The sequence below is a fragment of the Tubulanus polymorphus genome, chromosome 3, assembly GCF_964204645.1.
Source record: "Tubulanus polymorphus chromosome 3, tnTubPoly1.2, whole genome shotgun sequence".
NCBI classification, from domain to species: Eukaryota; Metazoa; Nemertea; class Palaeonemertea; order Tubulaniformes; family Tubulanidae; genus Tubulanus; species Tubulanus polymorphus.
The window spans coordinates 7057473-7076129 of NC_134027.1; the positions used below are offsets into that span (position 1 = coordinate 7057473).

The 18657-nt window shown below is 36.8% G+C and overlaps 4 protein-coding genes across 5 annotated transcripts; 3 read left to right on the plus strand and 1 right to left on the minus strand.

Annotated features, from left to right (window-relative positions):
- The first annotated feature begins 439 nt into the window (after window positions 1–439).
- On the plus strand, window positions 440–7960 carry LOC141901822 (adiponectin receptor protein-like). The gene is made up of 7 exons (XM_074789317.1): window positions 440–576; window positions 1826–2112; window positions 2527–2803; window positions 3765–3945; window positions 4072–4259; window positions 4440–4633; window positions 4713–7960. Exons 2-7 carry the CDS (start codon window positions 1879–1881, stop codon window positions 4836–4838), a joined length of 1200 nt encoding a protein of 399 aa, XP_074645418.1. The 5' UTR covers window positions 440–576; window positions 1826–1878; the 3' UTR covers window positions 4839–7960.
- A 284-nt stretch (window positions 7961–8244) lies between these two features.
- LOC141902540 (uncharacterized) lies at window positions 8245–13005 on the minus strand. Its single transcript, XM_074790317.1, has 2 exons — window positions 12897–13005; window positions 8245–12424 (listed from the first exon to the last, which is right to left on the minus strand). Exon 2 carries the CDS (start codon window positions 12379–12381, stop codon window positions 9877–9879), a length of 2505 nt encoding a protein of 834 aa, XP_074646418.1. The 5' UTR covers window positions 12382–12424; window positions 12897–13005; the 3' UTR covers window positions 8245–9876.
- Window position 13006: 1 nt separating this feature from the next.
- On the plus strand, window positions 13007–14817 carry LOC141902541 (uncharacterized). Of its 2 annotated transcripts, XM_074790318.1 has the most exons (7): window positions 13007–13145; window positions 13325–13366; window positions 13436–13611; window positions 13699–13797; window positions 13886–14071; window positions 14255–14299; window positions 14383–14817. In XM_074790318.1, the coding sequence occupies exons 2-7, from the start codon at window positions 13351–13353 to the stop codon at window positions 14419–14421; spliced, it is 561 nt and encodes a 186-aa protein (XP_074646419.1). In that variant the 5' UTR covers window positions 13007–13145; window positions 13325–13350; the 3' UTR covers window positions 14422–14817. The 2 variants fall into 2 exon arrangements, with proteins under 2 accessions (XP_074646419.1, XP_074646420.1); XM_074790319.1 differs by lacking the exon at window positions 13436–13611 and having other exon boundaries at window positions 13053–13145.
- Window positions 14818–16691: 1874 nt separating this feature from the next.
- LOC141901764 (uncharacterized) lies at window positions 16692–18572 on the plus strand. Its single transcript, XM_074789213.1, has one exon. It carries the CDS (start codon window positions 16909–16911, stop codon window positions 17371–17373), a length of 465 nt encoding a protein of 154 aa, XP_074645314.1. The 5' UTR covers window positions 16692–16908; the 3' UTR covers window positions 17374–18572.
- The last annotated feature ends 85 nt before the right edge of the window (window positions 18573–18657 follow it).

Genomic DNA, 18657 nt, shown 5'->3' on the forward strand with positions numbered 1-18657 from the left:
AAACTTCAGTCTAGGCCGGGTGGTTACGACAATGTCTTAAATTGTTTTGGATATCTTTCTGCCTTTACCCAGGTGTTGTAAATATAGTAACTGTTAAAGCGAATTGCAGATTATCGACACGCTTGGCCTGCAACTGGTATAATTAACTAAATCATTGGTGCACGGCGACAGGGACCGGCGTTGAACATTCCTCTGGCTTGTTTTTTTCTGGCCGGGTTCAGCACATCGGAGACTGAACAGAAAACATTCTCGCTGATCTCACACAATAGTGAGGGCTGGATCACTTATCATTCCGATTATTTGGAGTACTGAACTGGCCGGTGTTCACAGTTGCTGCCGTCCGTTCGTCCGTGATCGCTATCCGCTCAATTAATGCCTTACATGGTTAGCCAGATCCTTATTTTACTTTTACCCTGAAACGAACGTCGGGTGACGTACGCAAAAAGTGTGTACACACACAAGCCATTGACTTTTCGTTACAGAGTTGGAATAGAACTCGGGATTGCGCATATTTAACATCGAATTGAAGAGAGCTTCTCGACTGTAAGCCGATATAGTAACCATACACAGTGGAAGGTTCGTATAATTTCGTGATATATTGCTAATTCATTGCAGTTTGTGGCGTGGTCGTAATCGATCCTTCGTTTTTTTGGGTCTAAAACTTAAAGTAAAACTCTACACCCAGTCACCAGCAGCAGCAGCACAGCAGGCGGCAGCACACAACCAACAAACAGTAACCTTACAGTACACATTTACACTATGATAGCTACAGAGTACAACCAGTGTGTTACTAGGATTTTTTAAAAGGGGTCGGAATTAATATAATATAAAGCGGCTTTTGCGTGCCATATTTTTTGGTGCCGTCGGTATCTGCCAAGTGATATGGCGCTCACCGATCTTAAAAAGGCAAACGAGCATTTCTGATTTCTTCAAATTACTTGAAAGTTCTTGAATAAGTGTAATTTTTATATTCGAAGCTTGAGAGGAGCGTATTCTGGTCAACCTTTTAGGGCAAAATATTTATGAAATTTGTTTTAAAAAATTCAGAAAAGGACCGAAATTATGACTGAAAATGCCGGGCTGTCTGCACCCTCTCATGAAGCCCATGACCACAACAGCATTCGGCTGTTTCACCAAAATGGCATCAGTCAAAATGTGACCACATGCATGTAATACCAACTTCCTAAGGCCTTGTCACAAAAGCTGGGCTGGGAAAGGGTGCTGAATCAGAAATTTACCCTGACAGTGTCTCTGTGAGTGAGTCAGTATCCTAGGACTGTAGTGTGTATCATGAGTGATGTACACCTATCCTAGGCAGTCAGTAGTCAGTAACCTGTCTGTGGTTTAGTTTCACGATCTGATATTTTCACAAACCACATGCCCGTCCGATTATAAAAAGCTTACAACCAACGTTTAGGTAACTAACTACTGTCCTGGGATGCTGTCTTAAATATTTTGAATGTCTATTTATAGACTGGTGGGAAAACCCATATTTCAAAGACTAATAGTCTCGCGCAATCTCATTCCATTGAAGAAGTGAAACATGCGTAATGTTCATGACCCAATCAAAGTCTAGTTGTGGTCTGATCCACTCTTAACTGGGGGTACAAAGTCCAGGCACTTGATTAGTTTAAGATATGAACTTTTTGACAAGATTGGTTATTGGCTAAGAATATTTTGTCTTGTGAAAGTAGTGATTCACCAGACTGAGGATAAAAATGAATATAAAGTCCGATTCAAATTGTAATCATAACATTCTAAACCTTTCTACGTGGAGTTTTTTAATCGTCATATGTGTAACTTTGTGCGTTATATTCCTGTTTAGGTTCTTCGTTTGAAGCCGGATTAAGGAAAAGACCCATCAATAAGATCGCAGACATGGATCTTGTAGGTGGAGCGAGTCTTGACCACCTGCCCGATCCTCTGATAATGCCGACATCGTCGATTCCGAGTAATGACAACCAGTACAAAATGTCAGCGGAAAGCTCTGTCAACGATTCATCTGCGACAAAAGCAACAACGTCAGCAGAAATTGTGAATGAAGACGATGCAATTTCTCCACAGCCACAAGAAGAAGTTGAAATACAGGAAGAAGCAGAAAGCATGCTCAAAGTAAGTACAGTTAAATCAAAGTTAAAGGATTTGCAGGGATGTTACAGAGTTATGCTTAGAATTGCCAAATCTTTCTTACCTACGCAGGCCTATCACATATGCTGATAATCTCTTTTAAATAAAATCGGCCAAGATTTCTCATTAACTCATTTTCGATGAATTGAAATCAAAACAATAAAGAGACCTTTATCTGATTTTTCATTTATTACAAACATACCGGTACATAACCCAGAACCGATATCTATTAACAATTGACTGTGAGTTGGAACCGCAGTCAATTGACCTAGATTGAATTCAACTGATCGACTTGATAAATAGGCCTTGAATGTTCAAATTTTGTTCAATCACATCTAGATATTCGACTTCTCGGTATTTACATTATTATGATATATTTTCCCTGCTTTTTTCTATCAGACACCCGTAAAAGACGAACATCCCAAAAGTATACATGCTCACAATGTAGAGATACTAGCAGCCGCTCACAGAGCTGCCGAACAAGTGGAGGAATTCGCCAAAAAAATCTGGAGACGCGGCTGGGAAGTCGTGCATCACCATCATTTACCGGACTGGCTGAAAGACAACGATTTTCTACACAGAGGCCATCGGCCAGAGCTCAATTCATTCATGGCCTGCTTTAAATCTATATTTCGTATTCACACCGAAACTGGAAACATATGGACGCATCTTTTAGGTAAACCTATTACGGAAATCATTTCTCATTTATGATTTCAGGTGTACAATGCAGTTTTATATGTAACGTCAATCAATCTTTATCCAATGAAAACAGTTTCGTCGAACTAAGCTGATTATGTGATGTTGGTGTGTTTGTGACACAGCTGTTCAACGGTGTATACTGTTTTCTGTTGGACAGCTGTCACCTATGTGAAGACCCAATCATTTCATTGTTCTAATCATCTGATCTGTTGCGTCAATCCAGGGGTTGAACAAAGTTGTTGGGCCCCATTCAAATTTTGAAACAGTCATTATATAGGTCGTGATTGGTTTTGATTCATTTCATGAAATTCTTCAGATAGCATTTTTAGAAGTATGATGTTATGAGGCTGTTATCTTTTTACCAAATTCTAATTAGATTTAGTCCAATATCCAAAACAATTTTATGAACTTTGGACTCAAATTCAAAGTCTGAAACATGGTTTCTAAATGGTTTTCATTGACATTTTGCCCTTAGTTTCATGGAAGACGTGGGTAGGAACATTCTGTGTACCCACGTTACGTAGGTTAATATAGAAACCAGTTATGAACTTTACATGAAAACGTTCAACTTAACCGATAAAAGGTGTCTGGTATTCCAGACATACCGCCAGATATGGCTGATCATCTTATCAATTTTAAGATCTCGATTGACTACTTCATAGTGTTGTGCTTTTACTGACGTTACATATGTACCTAAATGAGGCCTGTCGTCTGCTTCCGTTGGACTATTGCGATTTTTTTCTGCGATTGCATTTAGTTTTCTTATCATGCTTGTGTTTGTGAATGAACGCCTACAACTTAATTCTTATTCCTCAGTTGTGACCTAAAGTATTTGAGCTAGCAGCTGTTTGCGTATTTTATCATTCATTAGTGATAAATTTTATGAATAGCATTACTACTTTTTAAATAAAACCTTTAATTTACTGTTTATTTCACAGGCTTCATTGCTTTCATCGGCGTCGCTGTCTATTTCCTTTCTCGGTCATCCATTGAAGTGCAATGGCAAGAGAAGGCTGTGTTTTCTGCATTCTTCGCCGGAGCTATCTTATGTCTTGGATTTTCGTGGATATTTCATACAGTCTATTGTCATTCAGAAAGGGTTGGAAAATTGTTTAACAAGTAAGTTTGTTTTTCTAATCAGTTTAGAAATCCTAGTTAATTTGATTTAACTGAATGATATGTCAAAGTTAATCCCGTACATTGCTCATTCAATCATTCACATGAATGTGTATTTTTCTATTTCAGGTTAGACTATTGCGGTATTGCCTTATTAACTATGGGATCATTTGTACCTTGGCTATATTACAGTTTCTACTGTAGCATGGCACCCAAAATCGCTTACCTTGTGCTCATTTTCATCCTTGGAACGACTTGCATCATTGTGTCACTATGGGATAAATTTTCTGAACCACAATACCGGTGTGTAAGAGCAGGTGAGTTTGTTATCAAGTATTTTGTCTTCAAAGGACCTCCATCAGCACAAAAAGTGAATGCACGAGAATGCTTTGATATAAAACTGAAATTTTCTTGCATGTATGGGTTTTTGCACCCATCACTTTTTCGATTATTAGCAAATTAAGATTTGGTCAAGAAGATTTTCTCTTCGTTTTTAGGTGTATTCATTGCTCTTGGTCTCAGCGGAGTAATACCAGCTATGCATTATGTCATCACGGAAGGTTTTTCTAAGGCATTGGAATACGCCGCACTCGGTTGGTTAGTGCTTATGGCTTTCCTGTATATACTCGGTGCTCTTATATATGCGTGTAGATTTCCGGAACGGATGTTCCCAGGAAAATTTGATATATGGGTACGTACAGTGTACAAGTTTGAAATTTGTTCGATGTCTTGTTTATGACTTGCTCGTAATTTTGGTATTTCCTTTGCAGTTTCAGAGTCATCAGATCTTTCATATTTTTGTCGTTGCCGCTGCATTTGTTCACTACCACGGTATTACCGAGATTGCTAACTATCGGCTAACAAGTGGTGATTGTGTAGCGCCAGAAGTGGAGTGAGTCGCACGCCGTGTAGATAGATCTGTATATTCGACATCCTTCTCTGTCCAATTTCTCGACTGTGATCCATCGATATGTAATAACATCGTTACGATCGCGTGATGTTATTTGAAACTCGTGTGGTGATTGTTCATTGTTTGAGTCTTGCGGTAGACTCTCGTTTCGAGATATTGAATGCATCAAGTTGTCGGTTACCGACCACTTACAAGACCGATATTCTGTGTGAAAAGCGACTGCTCCAACTTCTGGAACTTGTTATTGAATTACATTTTATATTGTTAATATTATACAAATGATGCCTAACTTATTACCAAAATCTTAAGCTTCTAGTTGTTGCCATTTATTTTTTACATACTTAGAGAAAATATGTATTGATGATAGTAATAAGTCAAAACATGTATTTACTTTTCGCCTGGCCGATCAGTCAGGATGAATCTTCATAGTCTTGTGGTAAGAAGTGGTTCGCATTTCTAGCATAGGCCCTACTGGTAATTTGTGTCTGATAAGAAATTTTAGGACAAAATTTGTACGAGTGTCGGTTTCTCTAGTTCGATGGAAAATTATTATCACAAAGATAGACATAAACTTATGGTTGCACCATTAGCCCATTTCAGTCCTTAAGAGAAACCAATAGATTTAGAGACCATGAAGTCATTACTGTAGGGCTTTATGATAAATTTCTCCAGGTAGAATTCTCTCTCATATTTATACATGTATTTGGTTTGCTTGTGTTATTGATTTTTTTCTTACTTATGTTATTTGATTCTGTAATTGGGATTTTATGTACTTTCTATTTATTTTCTTTCTTTGTAGGCATATTTATATTAACTCATTTCATATGTGATACTCACAAATATAGTAGGCCCTACTGTATATTGTAAAAATATCTACTGGTTAAATCAGGCCTGGGCCTTTTATCGCTTCTCTGATAGAATATTATTTTATTTTAGTCCCTGTCTTTTGTCCGTATAGAAAAACTGCAGTTGTAAATAGCAAATGAGTTTTACTTGGTGAAACTGGTGTCAGCGCATTAGACAGGTTAACGAGTTGCAGCAATCATAGCTTGCCTCGAGTATCCATAAAACTTGAATCAATAACACAATCATTATTGAATTATTCTAACAGATTTCTCAATGTTTCGTTATGATACACTGCCTGGTTTGTAATGTTACTCCCAAGTTCTTAATGGAGAAGTACATGGGTAATCTCAGGTATACACCACGGTAATAATTAGTCTGTTTTCAATAAGATCTTAAGGAATACAATACATTCCTTGCATTATGAATAAATCTGCATTGTGGTAACATATTTATGATATGACTTGAACGTTGTATTACAGTGTATATTCTTGACGCCGGAATTTGATTTTGTTTGCTGTACATATAAATTAACATCAGGGTTAATCCCTTGATTAATTAAGCTTATCGGTATGTACTACTCTGTTGAAATGATGACATTAGGGTTAAGTTTGTACCTGGTCTTCAGACTAGACCATGGGTTTACTTCGGACATTTCAGCTTATGAACAGTGTTACCTCATTGTGTTGTAACTTACAACATGGGATTAGAAAATGTAATCGTTACAATCAATATAGATCAAGTTTACCAGAAAAATTGATCAAATTTACTTTAAGGGATCATTCATTTATTACGTACGCTTAAAATTTGAATTTTATTCAACCCCCCTTCCCCTCCTCAGCAAAATCGGCCATTTTTTCATATACATTAAGCATTACAGTACGCAATAGCACTGACCCCTCCCCCTTCCCCTAATGCGTACGTAATAAATGAATGACCCCTAAGCAATACCACGATGTACGGAGGTTTGTTTTGCCACTGAATGCCCAATGCCCCGTTCACTTTAAGTATGGACCCCAGTTTCTTTCAGTTGGTGGTAAAACTGGAAAACTGTGCGTTAAGGCTAAACTAAATGATACCTTGTTTTGCCGCAGCAGCCGGGTCATTTTTGTAAAATATGATAACATTTGTAAACAGTTCATTTCTATAGCGGCCGAGACTGTTATAGTAAAATTGATCACGATTTTAAAAAGAGGAATGTATAGGGTAGATAGGCGGCCGGCCGGGTCAACTTTTAAGCTCAGCAGAGCGGAGAAACTAGGTATCAATTTTGTTTGCCTAAAATTTGCATTTTTTTAAACAAATGCTCATTCATCTCGATAATTATGTTATAGTTTGTGTAGTACATCTACATTGAATGACGGTGGTGGTTTCTTTATAACAATGTGATTAATATTTTGTTTATCAACGAAAAGTATGTACCTGGCGTGCATACCTATTAGAGACAGATCAATGATATCTCATAACAGTATGGTTATAGTGTAGTGTCTTGGACTGCAAGTTCAAATTATTACATTATTGTAACTTCACGTGTGAGACTTTATGTTAGAATGTACATACAAATAATAAGATGATGCTCGGCAAGAAAGTGACTTGATATTGCTTAAAAATGTATCCTGTTATTTCCCTTTGAATTACATTGTAACATTAATTTAGTCTATTTATCAAGGCTACTTGAGGCTTAGATTAGGTTAGTTTATCAAATGTTGTGTTCAGAAGAATGCACTATGGTTTGATGTTAAGATGTTCACTTATATAATGGAAATACATCTTAATCTTTAAACCAATCTGGATTGAGCTAGCTTCACCTCTTTTCAATGACTATTCATTTATACCAATCTTCTTTCTCACTCTCTTTCTTAGAATTGTAATATTTTCAAAAACGAGTTGAACGAGTGTGGTTATAAAATACATTACAATACTAACTTATGGATAAAATGTAATTACTTAGTTATTATGAATATATTTATGCACCTGATAACTAAATTTGGCAATGGATTTCAATTTGCGGCCTTGTAAGCCAAGTGCAGGTCAGCTTAGTCACTTGTTGCGACAGGATTCCCTAGTATGATCACCAGCTCATTTTGCACATGTCGAAGTCACATTATGCAAGCAGTCACGAGTTAACTTACACTGGCATTAAGGCACCACTAACAGTTTAATTTATGGGTTGGCTGAGAACGATGACCAATTATTAAGTGTAAGCAATTGCTTTTTGGTTTGTTGATGAAACTTGTTGTACTTTACCTGATGTTACTATCTATGTCACAAATAAAAATTTATATCTAAAATCAAGGAATTATCAGCTGTTACATTTCTTATACATCTGCTACTGGTTCTTTGTTGTCAGGAGGCTGTTTTCCCTGAAAACAGGCATGGATTAAGGCTTCATCTAGATGGATGGTTAAAAGCAGTTAAAGGGATCCCAGATCATTTACCTTTGACCCTAGCAAGCAAGCTTTTATGGAGAGCAAACAAAGATCTTGAGAGAAATGCAGAATGTCAAGATGATACTTTTCATAGAAAAATGTACAGATCTTTATTGTAATTTCTATAAAAGAGAATACTCACATTTTATGTTATAAACAGTCAGATAAATTCACTCTTCTAATAAAATACAATATTTTCATAATATGAGTATAACATGTACAAGTACTTCTGTGTCTACAGGAGGCCCCTGATTATCAAAATTTGACATTCATTTTCTCACAAAAAATGCTGAGATAAAAAATGCTGATGAAATACATTCTGAGATACGTTTCCCCATAATTAAAACTGTAGACACAGACCTCATGGAGATCACACATCAAACTATCACATAATCAATACTATAGCAGACACTACAGTACATGAAAACTGAACTGTTTCTAGCTAAACAAAGGAAAACCTCTTATATACAAAACAAAAATCAAGGCAACATAACAATATCACCTAGACTACCTAATTTCCTACACTTTTCAACGAATACAGTTTAAAACTGAAAACGGTACAAGTAAAAACTAAATTCCCATTAATGTAAGCAAGAAATAACCAATATGCTTGTCCATTTATTTTTACTCCTTGATGTATCAATGCTCGTTCATGAAAAGTAAATTGTATCTAGTGAATGTATTTCATGTTTATATGTAATTTGAATTCTATAACAGTAATAATGATAACAACTTCAACGACAACAACCTTTTTTAAACACATGCATCAATCCATGGGATACACACTGGAGAAGAATAGATCAACAAACATATATACATGTACAACAAATACATTGTGCAGTGCAATGTACAACCTTCAAAAATGGATGAATAAAGCACCAATTATAAGTCATGAGTAAACATTGACTGTCTCACAAAATTATTTCCAAACTTGTACACAAATATATAGTTTGATAGTAAAATCTGTTACTAAATGCACTAGCGATATTTAGACAATCTTATGAAATTACTTGAAAACTTTGCAATCTTTTCAATAAACATACATTTCAGTTTAAAGTAGAATAAGTGACATAGATAAAACTCTTAGGACTCGTTTCTTAAGAAAATAATGCATAAGTGGCTAGAACATGAAGTTTCCAAATACATTTTCAATAAAAATAAAATTGAGTACAAGGCATATCCAGAAAAAATTTGATCGAAAAGTCAAACTTTATTCATTCCATTCATTGCATTTGAGATATTATTACACGTACCAGTATTAAAGTTGAATATATAACTGTTCAACAATCCTGCAAGTATCAAAATAGGGGATAAAGATAATACATGTACATTTAAGATGTGAAAAGACATTTTTGAAATACCGGGTAGCACTCCAGTTTGCATATCTATTAGTGAACTGAATTGCAAGTAGGCTCTACATGCCGAAACCTTTTTCAAAAATGACTTTTTTAGTGGAATAAAAGGAAACAAAGAAACGTTCCTCAAGTATAAAAAGGAGGTATAACAAGCAATCATCATTGAGTAGGTGAAGTAAAACCGGCAGCGTATTTGTTTTTGTTTTTACAATTTCGCCTCTTATGCCGGATTTTCAAGACATATACAATGGGCATAAAAGAATTCCAGTCAAAGATGAATGATGATGCATCAAGACTCCACACATGTGTTAGTAAAATCTGATTCTCAATTCAAATAAATTTTAAGTTTTAACTGCAGAACTTGCTGAACAACTACAGAACTCGCTTATGTAGTTTACTATGTATTGATTTTTGGATCTTTGTTAATTATTTGTACTTCAACTTGAAGTGGTATACGTGGTTTCTCATCATCCAACTCATCATCACATTCTGGTATACTACTGCGGTTCAAATCTTGTGCCGATTTAGCGCGTTGCGATTCAACAGGTCTGCATGAATTCGAAGACGGTTGTATTTCACTGATGCACCTTCGTACTGCACGATGTTTAAAATCAGTAACATCGAAATCATCATCGTCGCTTTTATCATCATCATCATCATCGTCAACATTTTCTAAGTTGCTATACCCTCTTTTAAGCATTCGTATAGAATTCGGAGAAAAGCCAAAATTAGTTTGGGATTTAGGAGTCAATGATTTTGGTGTTACGGGAGCAGAATTTTTCTTCAATACAGGACTCTTGTTCATGACACCGAGTGGATCAACGGAGTTATTTACAGATGTGGAACGTTGCGGTTCTAAAATCTTATTCCTTGGATCCATATTATCCAAAAGGTTGCTGGTGCTGGAAGTGGGTGGATTAAAGTCGAAATCGGCAGTTTCGCCAAATTCGTCGTGAAGATGTAATGTACGTTCTTCAGTTTCATACATTTTCAGATCAGAGTTTCTATGGTATAAAACATTTGGGTTTAAGACAATAGGGCCATGCCCGAGTTCAATATCCTTGTATTCCTCCTCTCTAATGAATGGTTGTGCACGATTTGAAGACAACATATCATCTTCGCTGTTTAAAGGAGAAGATTCTTCAATTGTATAACGATTTGTTCTGTTGATCAAGTCATCATCCGGGCTATACGAAACAGAAACACCATGAATTTCATTCCAATAGATGCTCTCTTCTCGCGTTTCATAATCATTCGCAACGCAAATGCTACGGCACGGCGCAACTATGTAATAATCGCAGCATGATTTTTGCGTTTTCTTCTGATATCGGAACGGTTGAGTCGCGATGTAACTCATTAAGAAACACATTACGATTTCTGTGATACGCAAGAATAAATGCAGCATATACCACGGCCATGGCTCTGGTTGACTGCTGGAAAAAACACCGTACACACCAGACATTGCGTAAATATGCAATCCAGCGATTACGAGACCAAACAGAGATGTAACAAAGGTCACTTTCACGCCGAGACATAAAGTTAAGCGTGGTGGTTTTCGAATCGGGGTAATTCCTGGTAAACGCAATTTTCCTAAAGTCAATTGTAAGATTTCCTTTTGTCGCCGACGAGCCGCCTTGTACAGTTTACTAAAAATGTAGAAATATCCGATAAAGAGAAACAATCCCCATATCACAGACACGAGTTGACAAATCAACAGCATCACGCGAGCACTGGCGATAGAGCCGACAACTATATCTGTAGCGATTGAAAGTGTAAAATGTCCCACCACTATTATCACAAGGTATCGTGTCTTCTGTACCTTTGACGGCAATAGTTGCACTTTTGTTGTCTGAAGCAACGCAAGAAACAAAATACTAAATGCTGACGTCAGACATGGAAATCCGCTTGTATAGAAAAAATAGTCAATCGCAATTGGTTTGAAAGTTTTGTGAGAATTGTATCCATCAATCATGAAATACAAAGCTCTCAGTGAACACATAATGAAAATTATGACATTCAATGAAATGAAGAATTTTTGACTGAGAAGATGTTTACGTTTATACAAGCGAAACACACTAATCAATGAATAGGTGGCCAGTATGCAGAATGCAATACCAACAAAATAAATATGAAAGTCCCAAGCTGCACCCCACAATCTTTTAGCCACATCCCAATCGGGAACAGGTTCTGCAAATGGATATTCTGATGGTGGTTCTGATGAGGGCTCAGCAGTTCCTGGCTCCGGTTCAGAAGTTGTTTCTGGTTCTGGTTTTGGTTCAGAAGTTGTTTCTGGCTCTGGTTTTGGTTCAGAAGTTGTTTTTGGTTCTGGTTTTGGTTCTGAAGTTGTTTTTGGTTCTGGTTTTGGTTCTGAAGTTGTTTCTGGTTCTGGTTTTGGTTCAGAAGTTGTTTCTGGTTCTGGTTTTGGTTCAGAAGTTGACTCTGGTTCTGGTTTTGGTTCTGAAGTCGATTCTGGTTCTGGTTTTGGTTCAGAAGTTGAATCTGGTTCTGGTTTAGAAGTTGTTTCTGGTTCTGGTTTTGGTTCTGAAGTCGATTCTGGTTCTGGTTTTGGTTCAGAAGTTGACTCTGGTTCTGGTTTAGAAGTTGTTTCTGGTTCTGGTTTTGGTTCTGAAGTCGATTCTGGTTCTGGTTTTGGTTCAGTTTTTGGTTCAGGTTGTGGCTTTAATCCAGTGATGGAGTTTGACTCCAATTTCAGTGATAAATTCAATGAAGTGTTAGTAATTTGTTGGTAAATTGGTTCATGCCGTGACACATCTCTGTTTTTTCGCGTTAAGTTTGAAACTTGACTTATCTTCTTGAGTGGTCCTTTCGCCCAGCATTGTCCAATATGTTGGTGAATCATGATGATAACGCCAATTTGTAATAGCAAATTAACTATCTTCATTGCTCTGTTGCTATTTAGATTTATATGCTGAACTTGTAAAGATCTGAAAGAAATTCGAAAGAAAGACGGTTAGTGACTGAATGATGCCGGAGGCATGGAGTAGGTGCTTATTTAGACCACAGGGGCTCATATCAGAGTTGTAGGTAATGTAAAAACGATAATCTGTTAATCCAATGTATATAGTATATATAGAATATATTATTTCATATATACTATATACATTGGATTAACAGATTATCGTTTTTACATTACCTACAACTCTGATACGAGCTCCTGTGATTTAGACAGTTGACCTAGGAGCGATTTTATTTAGGCGTCCCTCCCTACGCCTAATGGCTATGTTATTACCAAAACACTATTCAATGATAACACTAGCGCCACACAGAGGAAAGGTGACCTAAACTGCAGACCAGTTGGACCTCACTACTCGGGTCGGGACATATTTCAATGGATTGTCAACCTTGTCCTTAGTTTTGTTCCGTCAAAAGATTAGAAAATGGTGAAGGCATATTTACCGTACTAGGCAAGGCCTACGTATGTGGTTTCTATTACATCTCTTAAATCAAGACATTTTCTCTCTTATCTCATCGTGTATATGGACACATTCTCACGAGAAATATCTGAACCCGGAAGCAACTGTTTGGTAAGGGTTTTCCCGATTAAACGGAAATGAACGTACGTGGCGCGAAGTGAATCGGAGCCTCTGTCAGCAACACCTTCTATGGATCGTTAGATAAAAATAAACCCGAAAATAGCAAATAGCGGTAATCTTGAAATTACATATCGAATCGATATTCATCTAAATGCCTTATCCCAATGTGGTAATCAAAAGTAGGCCATTATTTCAGGAAATTTGGTCATGCTATTTGCCGCCTTAAACATTTCCCGCTTTAAAACCTCCAAAATGATGATTTGAGTTACGAATTGGCGAATATATTTTCAGATTCATCCGTCCTGAACTCGATACAAATGGCTTTGTATGATGGTAAAACAATTAATTCATTACTCATATTTTTGGTTTATGTGCAGGATTTAAGCCTTGTTTTCAAATTAGTTGCAGATTTTTCAGATAATATGCTATGCGTTGCTGCATTGCACAAGTTCCTAAGATTTGAAAATATTGACGAATCCCCCTTACTTCTCGACATAATTGTGGCCCTTTATAAATCTCAACCAACACTCATTCCATTGCCATCATTTTTGAAATTAATCCAAGGTTTAAAAATGCTGGTAAGTTTATTCTATAGAGGAAAATGCAATTTCCCTTTCTACGTAAATACCGTTAATCTAAAATCGTATATGGTGAAACTTTTTAAGGTTGTTGTGAAAAGGTTGAAGCAGTCATGTTCATTAACCGAGTTGAAGGAAGAATTAAATACATATTTTCCGGATTCTTGTCCCGCATATGATTTACAGGTTCATTGAAAGCGATCACAATTCCACAATTAATACGTAATTGATTTCCGCTTGATCAGAAATGATATGTTCTGCATTACATTTACAGGAGGTTGGGCAAAAGATAAAGGTTGCCAATATGCAATTTCTAGAATCTGTAAACGTCGATGAAGAGAGTCTGAAGGAATTTCTACGAACGTTTCCCGTGAGCAAAATCCAAGCTGAAACTTTGAATTTGTCATCAAAATTAGTCGAATCACTAGAATCACAACTATCCGCTAAAGAAAAACAAATGGTACTAGGCCTATATAATTTTGTTTAATCATCTGTAAATATTATATTTATTCATTGCTTGCTCTACAAGGAAAATAAAATAATGATGCACTTATTTCTACCGAATACAAGCACGACTATTGCCGATGTACAGTGGAACCATACGTAAAATCATATTGTTGATTATTTCTTTTTCTTTAACAAGGTGAAGGGTTCAAATCAAATACCTGATAATGTTGTCAATCATATGGTAAATATTCCGTGAAGATTTGCCCGATAATGTTATGAATTGAACCCATCGAAACAAAGTGTTCTTCTTTCTTGTTTTCATAGGAACTGGTACCAAATTTGGCGATTCACTTGAAGCCTTGATCAGTTTCCGATTGACTAATGGATTCTGGTGGTTATAAGTTTTATAACAATGACGAATCAAAGGAGATCTAAAAAATTGATGTGAAATTTGGTAAAAAATTGGACGTTCTTATATACATGTATATGTACTAGCTGAAATTCCTGTGGAAACCACGGGGCTTTTTAGCCCAGAACTATACCATTTTGATTCAAATGATTACACCAAGAATCGACAGACATCCGGCCGACATAAGGATCATGCTGCGTATTTAAGGCGAATCACATTCTGATAGATGAAAGTTCTCTAAATTTCATGCTTGGCAAATCCTAATGAATGCACGATGTAGGCCTACACGTTTAATATCTTTGTTTGAGAATTAATCCGATTGAGTCTGATAGATGAATAAAAGACTGATAATTAACACATCTTGAAATAAGTGTTGTTGTGTTATCTTGAGTGTCGTGTGGATTAGTAAATCGATCAATTTGGATTAGAGAATGAACGGAAAAGCGGATAGGTACGTAATAACATTGAAACCGACTGTACGTAAATGGATTAAAAACGAAATGTATTGTTAAAAACAAATAAAAAAGACATGTTAATCTTCAGAAAGAAAATGGCCACGGAAAAGTTATAAGAAATGGAGATGAAACTATCTACGTACCTGCAATGTTGATATCGATATTGATCTTTATATCTAATGACATATCGGCTATTCATTTTTCATGAGGCATATTGTACATAGCTCGAGTTAAACAAATAAAATACATTAGTTCCTATAATTAATTGAGAATATGTGATACCGGGGTACTACACAATGCAGACCAAGCAAGCAATTATTCCATGAATTCAATGGATCAGAGGCGGATCCAGACCGTATTAGCCGTATTGCCCAATACGGTCTAGAATTGATAAGTGCCCTTCGAAATTTCACCGGCAATATTTTTAAAAGGCATTATTTTAGCAACCGCTAATTCCGTGTCCGGGTCGTTTATTCTGAATTGCTCTGAATTAGTCTCTAGAGCTCTGAATTAGTCTCTAGAAGCCCTCTAAAAGCCTTTAAATGGTACCATATTTTCAAAATTTTCTGGGGGAGGGCCCCCATACCCCCTTCGAAGGACTTCGCGCCTTCGGCACTCGTATTGACCTGGATACTGGGTGTGCCCTAAGATCAGAAAGGTGCCCTTAAAATTTCCTTCCAATACTGTCTACCCATCCCCCTGGATCCGCCCCTGTGGATGTTAAATGCAAGACCACTGAAATCATCCATATTCCAGAATCATATAAGTCAGTACACGTTGATTTGGAAATCGTTCATGGGCAGCGAACTGCCCTATCATTTAAACCATGCATGGACTCTTTCGTTTTGGAGTCAATATTCAAACTGAGTGGAAGAGCATCGTTCCAATAGTAAGAAAATTGATCCAAGAAAATTAACAATTAACATTTCCAGCGAGGACTAATTTACCTAATAATCTCAGAAAGTGACACGTCCTGGTGCATTATCTGTACATTCAATTCTGTGGATATTAATGGAATGGTACGTAGTTATTTTTTTCTTATCTAGTTTTCTTTCCATTCCATCCTTGGCCTTTTTTCATGGCCATTTTCCCGTTCACCCTTTCAAATGTGTGATGTACGTAATATGTTTTTAATCTCTTTTTACTCTACATCGCTGAGTGTGGCTATTCTACTAGATTAATTTCGGAATGATTCTCGATGTTAACGACTTTCCACGTGTCATTCATGGCCGACGATACTATACATTGTATATACATGTAATACCACGACTGCGTCGAAATCTTCGCCACAAGAAGATACTTTATATACATAAAAACAAATTGTATTCATTTTCGGCACGGGCCTCATTGTCGCAAATATTCATGTATCGAATCGATAATACGTATGGGTAATACACACGTGTTTCAATAGAATATCGTTTTGAATTGTTTTCCCGCCGAGGAGATCCGAAGAGATACACGAGTATATAATTTCAGCATTATCTCCTAGTATTTCATAATTCTGATTCGATCAAGCGTAAAATACCGCTTCGATGAATGTATACGTGTTATCCGTGGTTTTGGTTGTTTGGGTAGAATTATGTTCAATAGCGCAGCGATATCCAGACATTATAATATACACGTTGTTTACAATGCTGGCGATTCACCATTCGCGAGTATTCTATCACTGTATCCATGCGCTGAGTTTACGAGGTCACGTCTTCAGCAACAATAATTCCATAGCTTCGGCCTTTCGGAGTGACATTTTGGTATTGGGATCAATTGTGAGAGACTTGTTTGATAAATCTACAGGAATAAATTATGCTATATTTCTATAAAACTTTCAAAACGCTTGGTACTATTTCCGCACCTTGGGTTTATATATTTGTTATGATAGCGTGATCGTCGCCCATTCATTCACATTTCGCCGGCGTGGAGGGCTAACTCACTGTAAATAACGAAAAACATCAGTTTTCTGGCAGACTCTGTGTGGATATTAACGCCAAAATGCCCATCAAAAAGGAGGAACTGGTGTTCTCTGAATTAACACCATCGACCGCGAACGCTGAAATAGACAATTTGGTAGAAAAGATTACAGAAACGTTGCGACTAAAAGCCAAACACAAACAACGTGCATTCGGACAAAATAACTGTAGCAGCAGCAACAGCAGCAGGAAAAGCCACTCCGTTCATAGGACTTCACCATACTCCATTCCGTGTAAACATCATCATCACAACGGCATCAGACATTCACAGGATATTTTAAACAATTCATCTTCGTGTCATTGTCATCATCCGCGACATCATCATAAGACTGATTGCGGCGGCAAATCGTCCGAACCGTACGAACTATTACAGGAATTATTGAGGGAAGGCACCCTTATTAAAGAAGCCGTAAATAGGTTAATAAGTCCGGGTTCCCCCGAACTCGTGCGCAAAAGGTCTTATTACGACGATGATTTAGACATTTGAAAGTGCAGCATCCATTGAACGTTGATCATTCCAGGGATTTCATTTGGGCATTATTTTTCTCCGTATATATATATCTACGTTACATTAAAACGGGTAATAATCATCTATATATCTAAGACTGTAAAATGACCAGGGTATATACGGTACCATCTGTCCTGGCACTGGAGCGTGTTATGCGTTGAAAAGTACGAAATGGCGGTCGCGCTGCGGTTATCGTATAAATATTGTGAACCATGGACTCTCGGACGACGTCTTATGTAAATCAATCGTATTCTTTACCTCGGACTATCAAGGAAAGCGTGAAGGAATCATGACTATGCAGGACCCTGGCGCGAGGAGTCTGTCAAGTGTGAGTCACGACAGCTGTGTCGAGCGGGAAATGTCGCCATTATTACCACGTGTGCTGCTGCACAGTACTGTACCGCTCGGTGCCACGGCGACGTGTCGAATATATTCGAAATTCGCCAGTGGAAAAGATGAAAATAATAAGGCAGCACTCGAAAATTAGTGTGTGTATATATATATAAACAATAACATGTACTGTATTATATCAATCTCATACAATCCACTGAACAATTGACATTGAAAACTTAAAGCCTTGATATTTAAGGTCAATCATATTTCTTTTCATTTGCTTCGAAGCGAGGTATATTTTTTAGAGTTATTTATATCCATTTGCTGGCATATTTTGGACTAAAAGAATCGTTTGCAATTAATTAATGTACATAGAATTTTGACGATAATTACTAGTATCAATTGATCTTCTAGAAAGATCAAAATTTTGCAGATTTATTTCGTATGTAACGTTAAGCCGGTTATTGTAGATAGTTTTTGAAATGTTGTTTTGTGAATACATTGCATTTTTTGTACAGATTTACTGTCGACCCCCGATACACTGCCTTCATTGGGTTAAGGTTACTGACAAAATTCAGATGTTACGTTCTCGGTAAAAATCAGGCGTTTGGCTGTATATTGGGGGTTGACTGTACTTGTAAAATGTCACTTGTACCAAAGAGAAAGTCTTTCATAGAGAAAAATAAAAAAAATATAAACTTTATATGAACATGTGTAAAATATGCGAGATGTAAACATGATAGGCTAAACATGGTGCTGTGTTGAGCGCATTTATTTCATTTCCTCCTTGAATTGATGATAATGAAGTTGTTATGTGAAAACCCGTATCACGGGTGAATAAAACAAAAAATCTAATACTAATGCATTTTCTTTTTGTCGAATTTTCACCAATGTTAGCTGCGTCGTGGCATTGGGCGAAATTGTAACCCT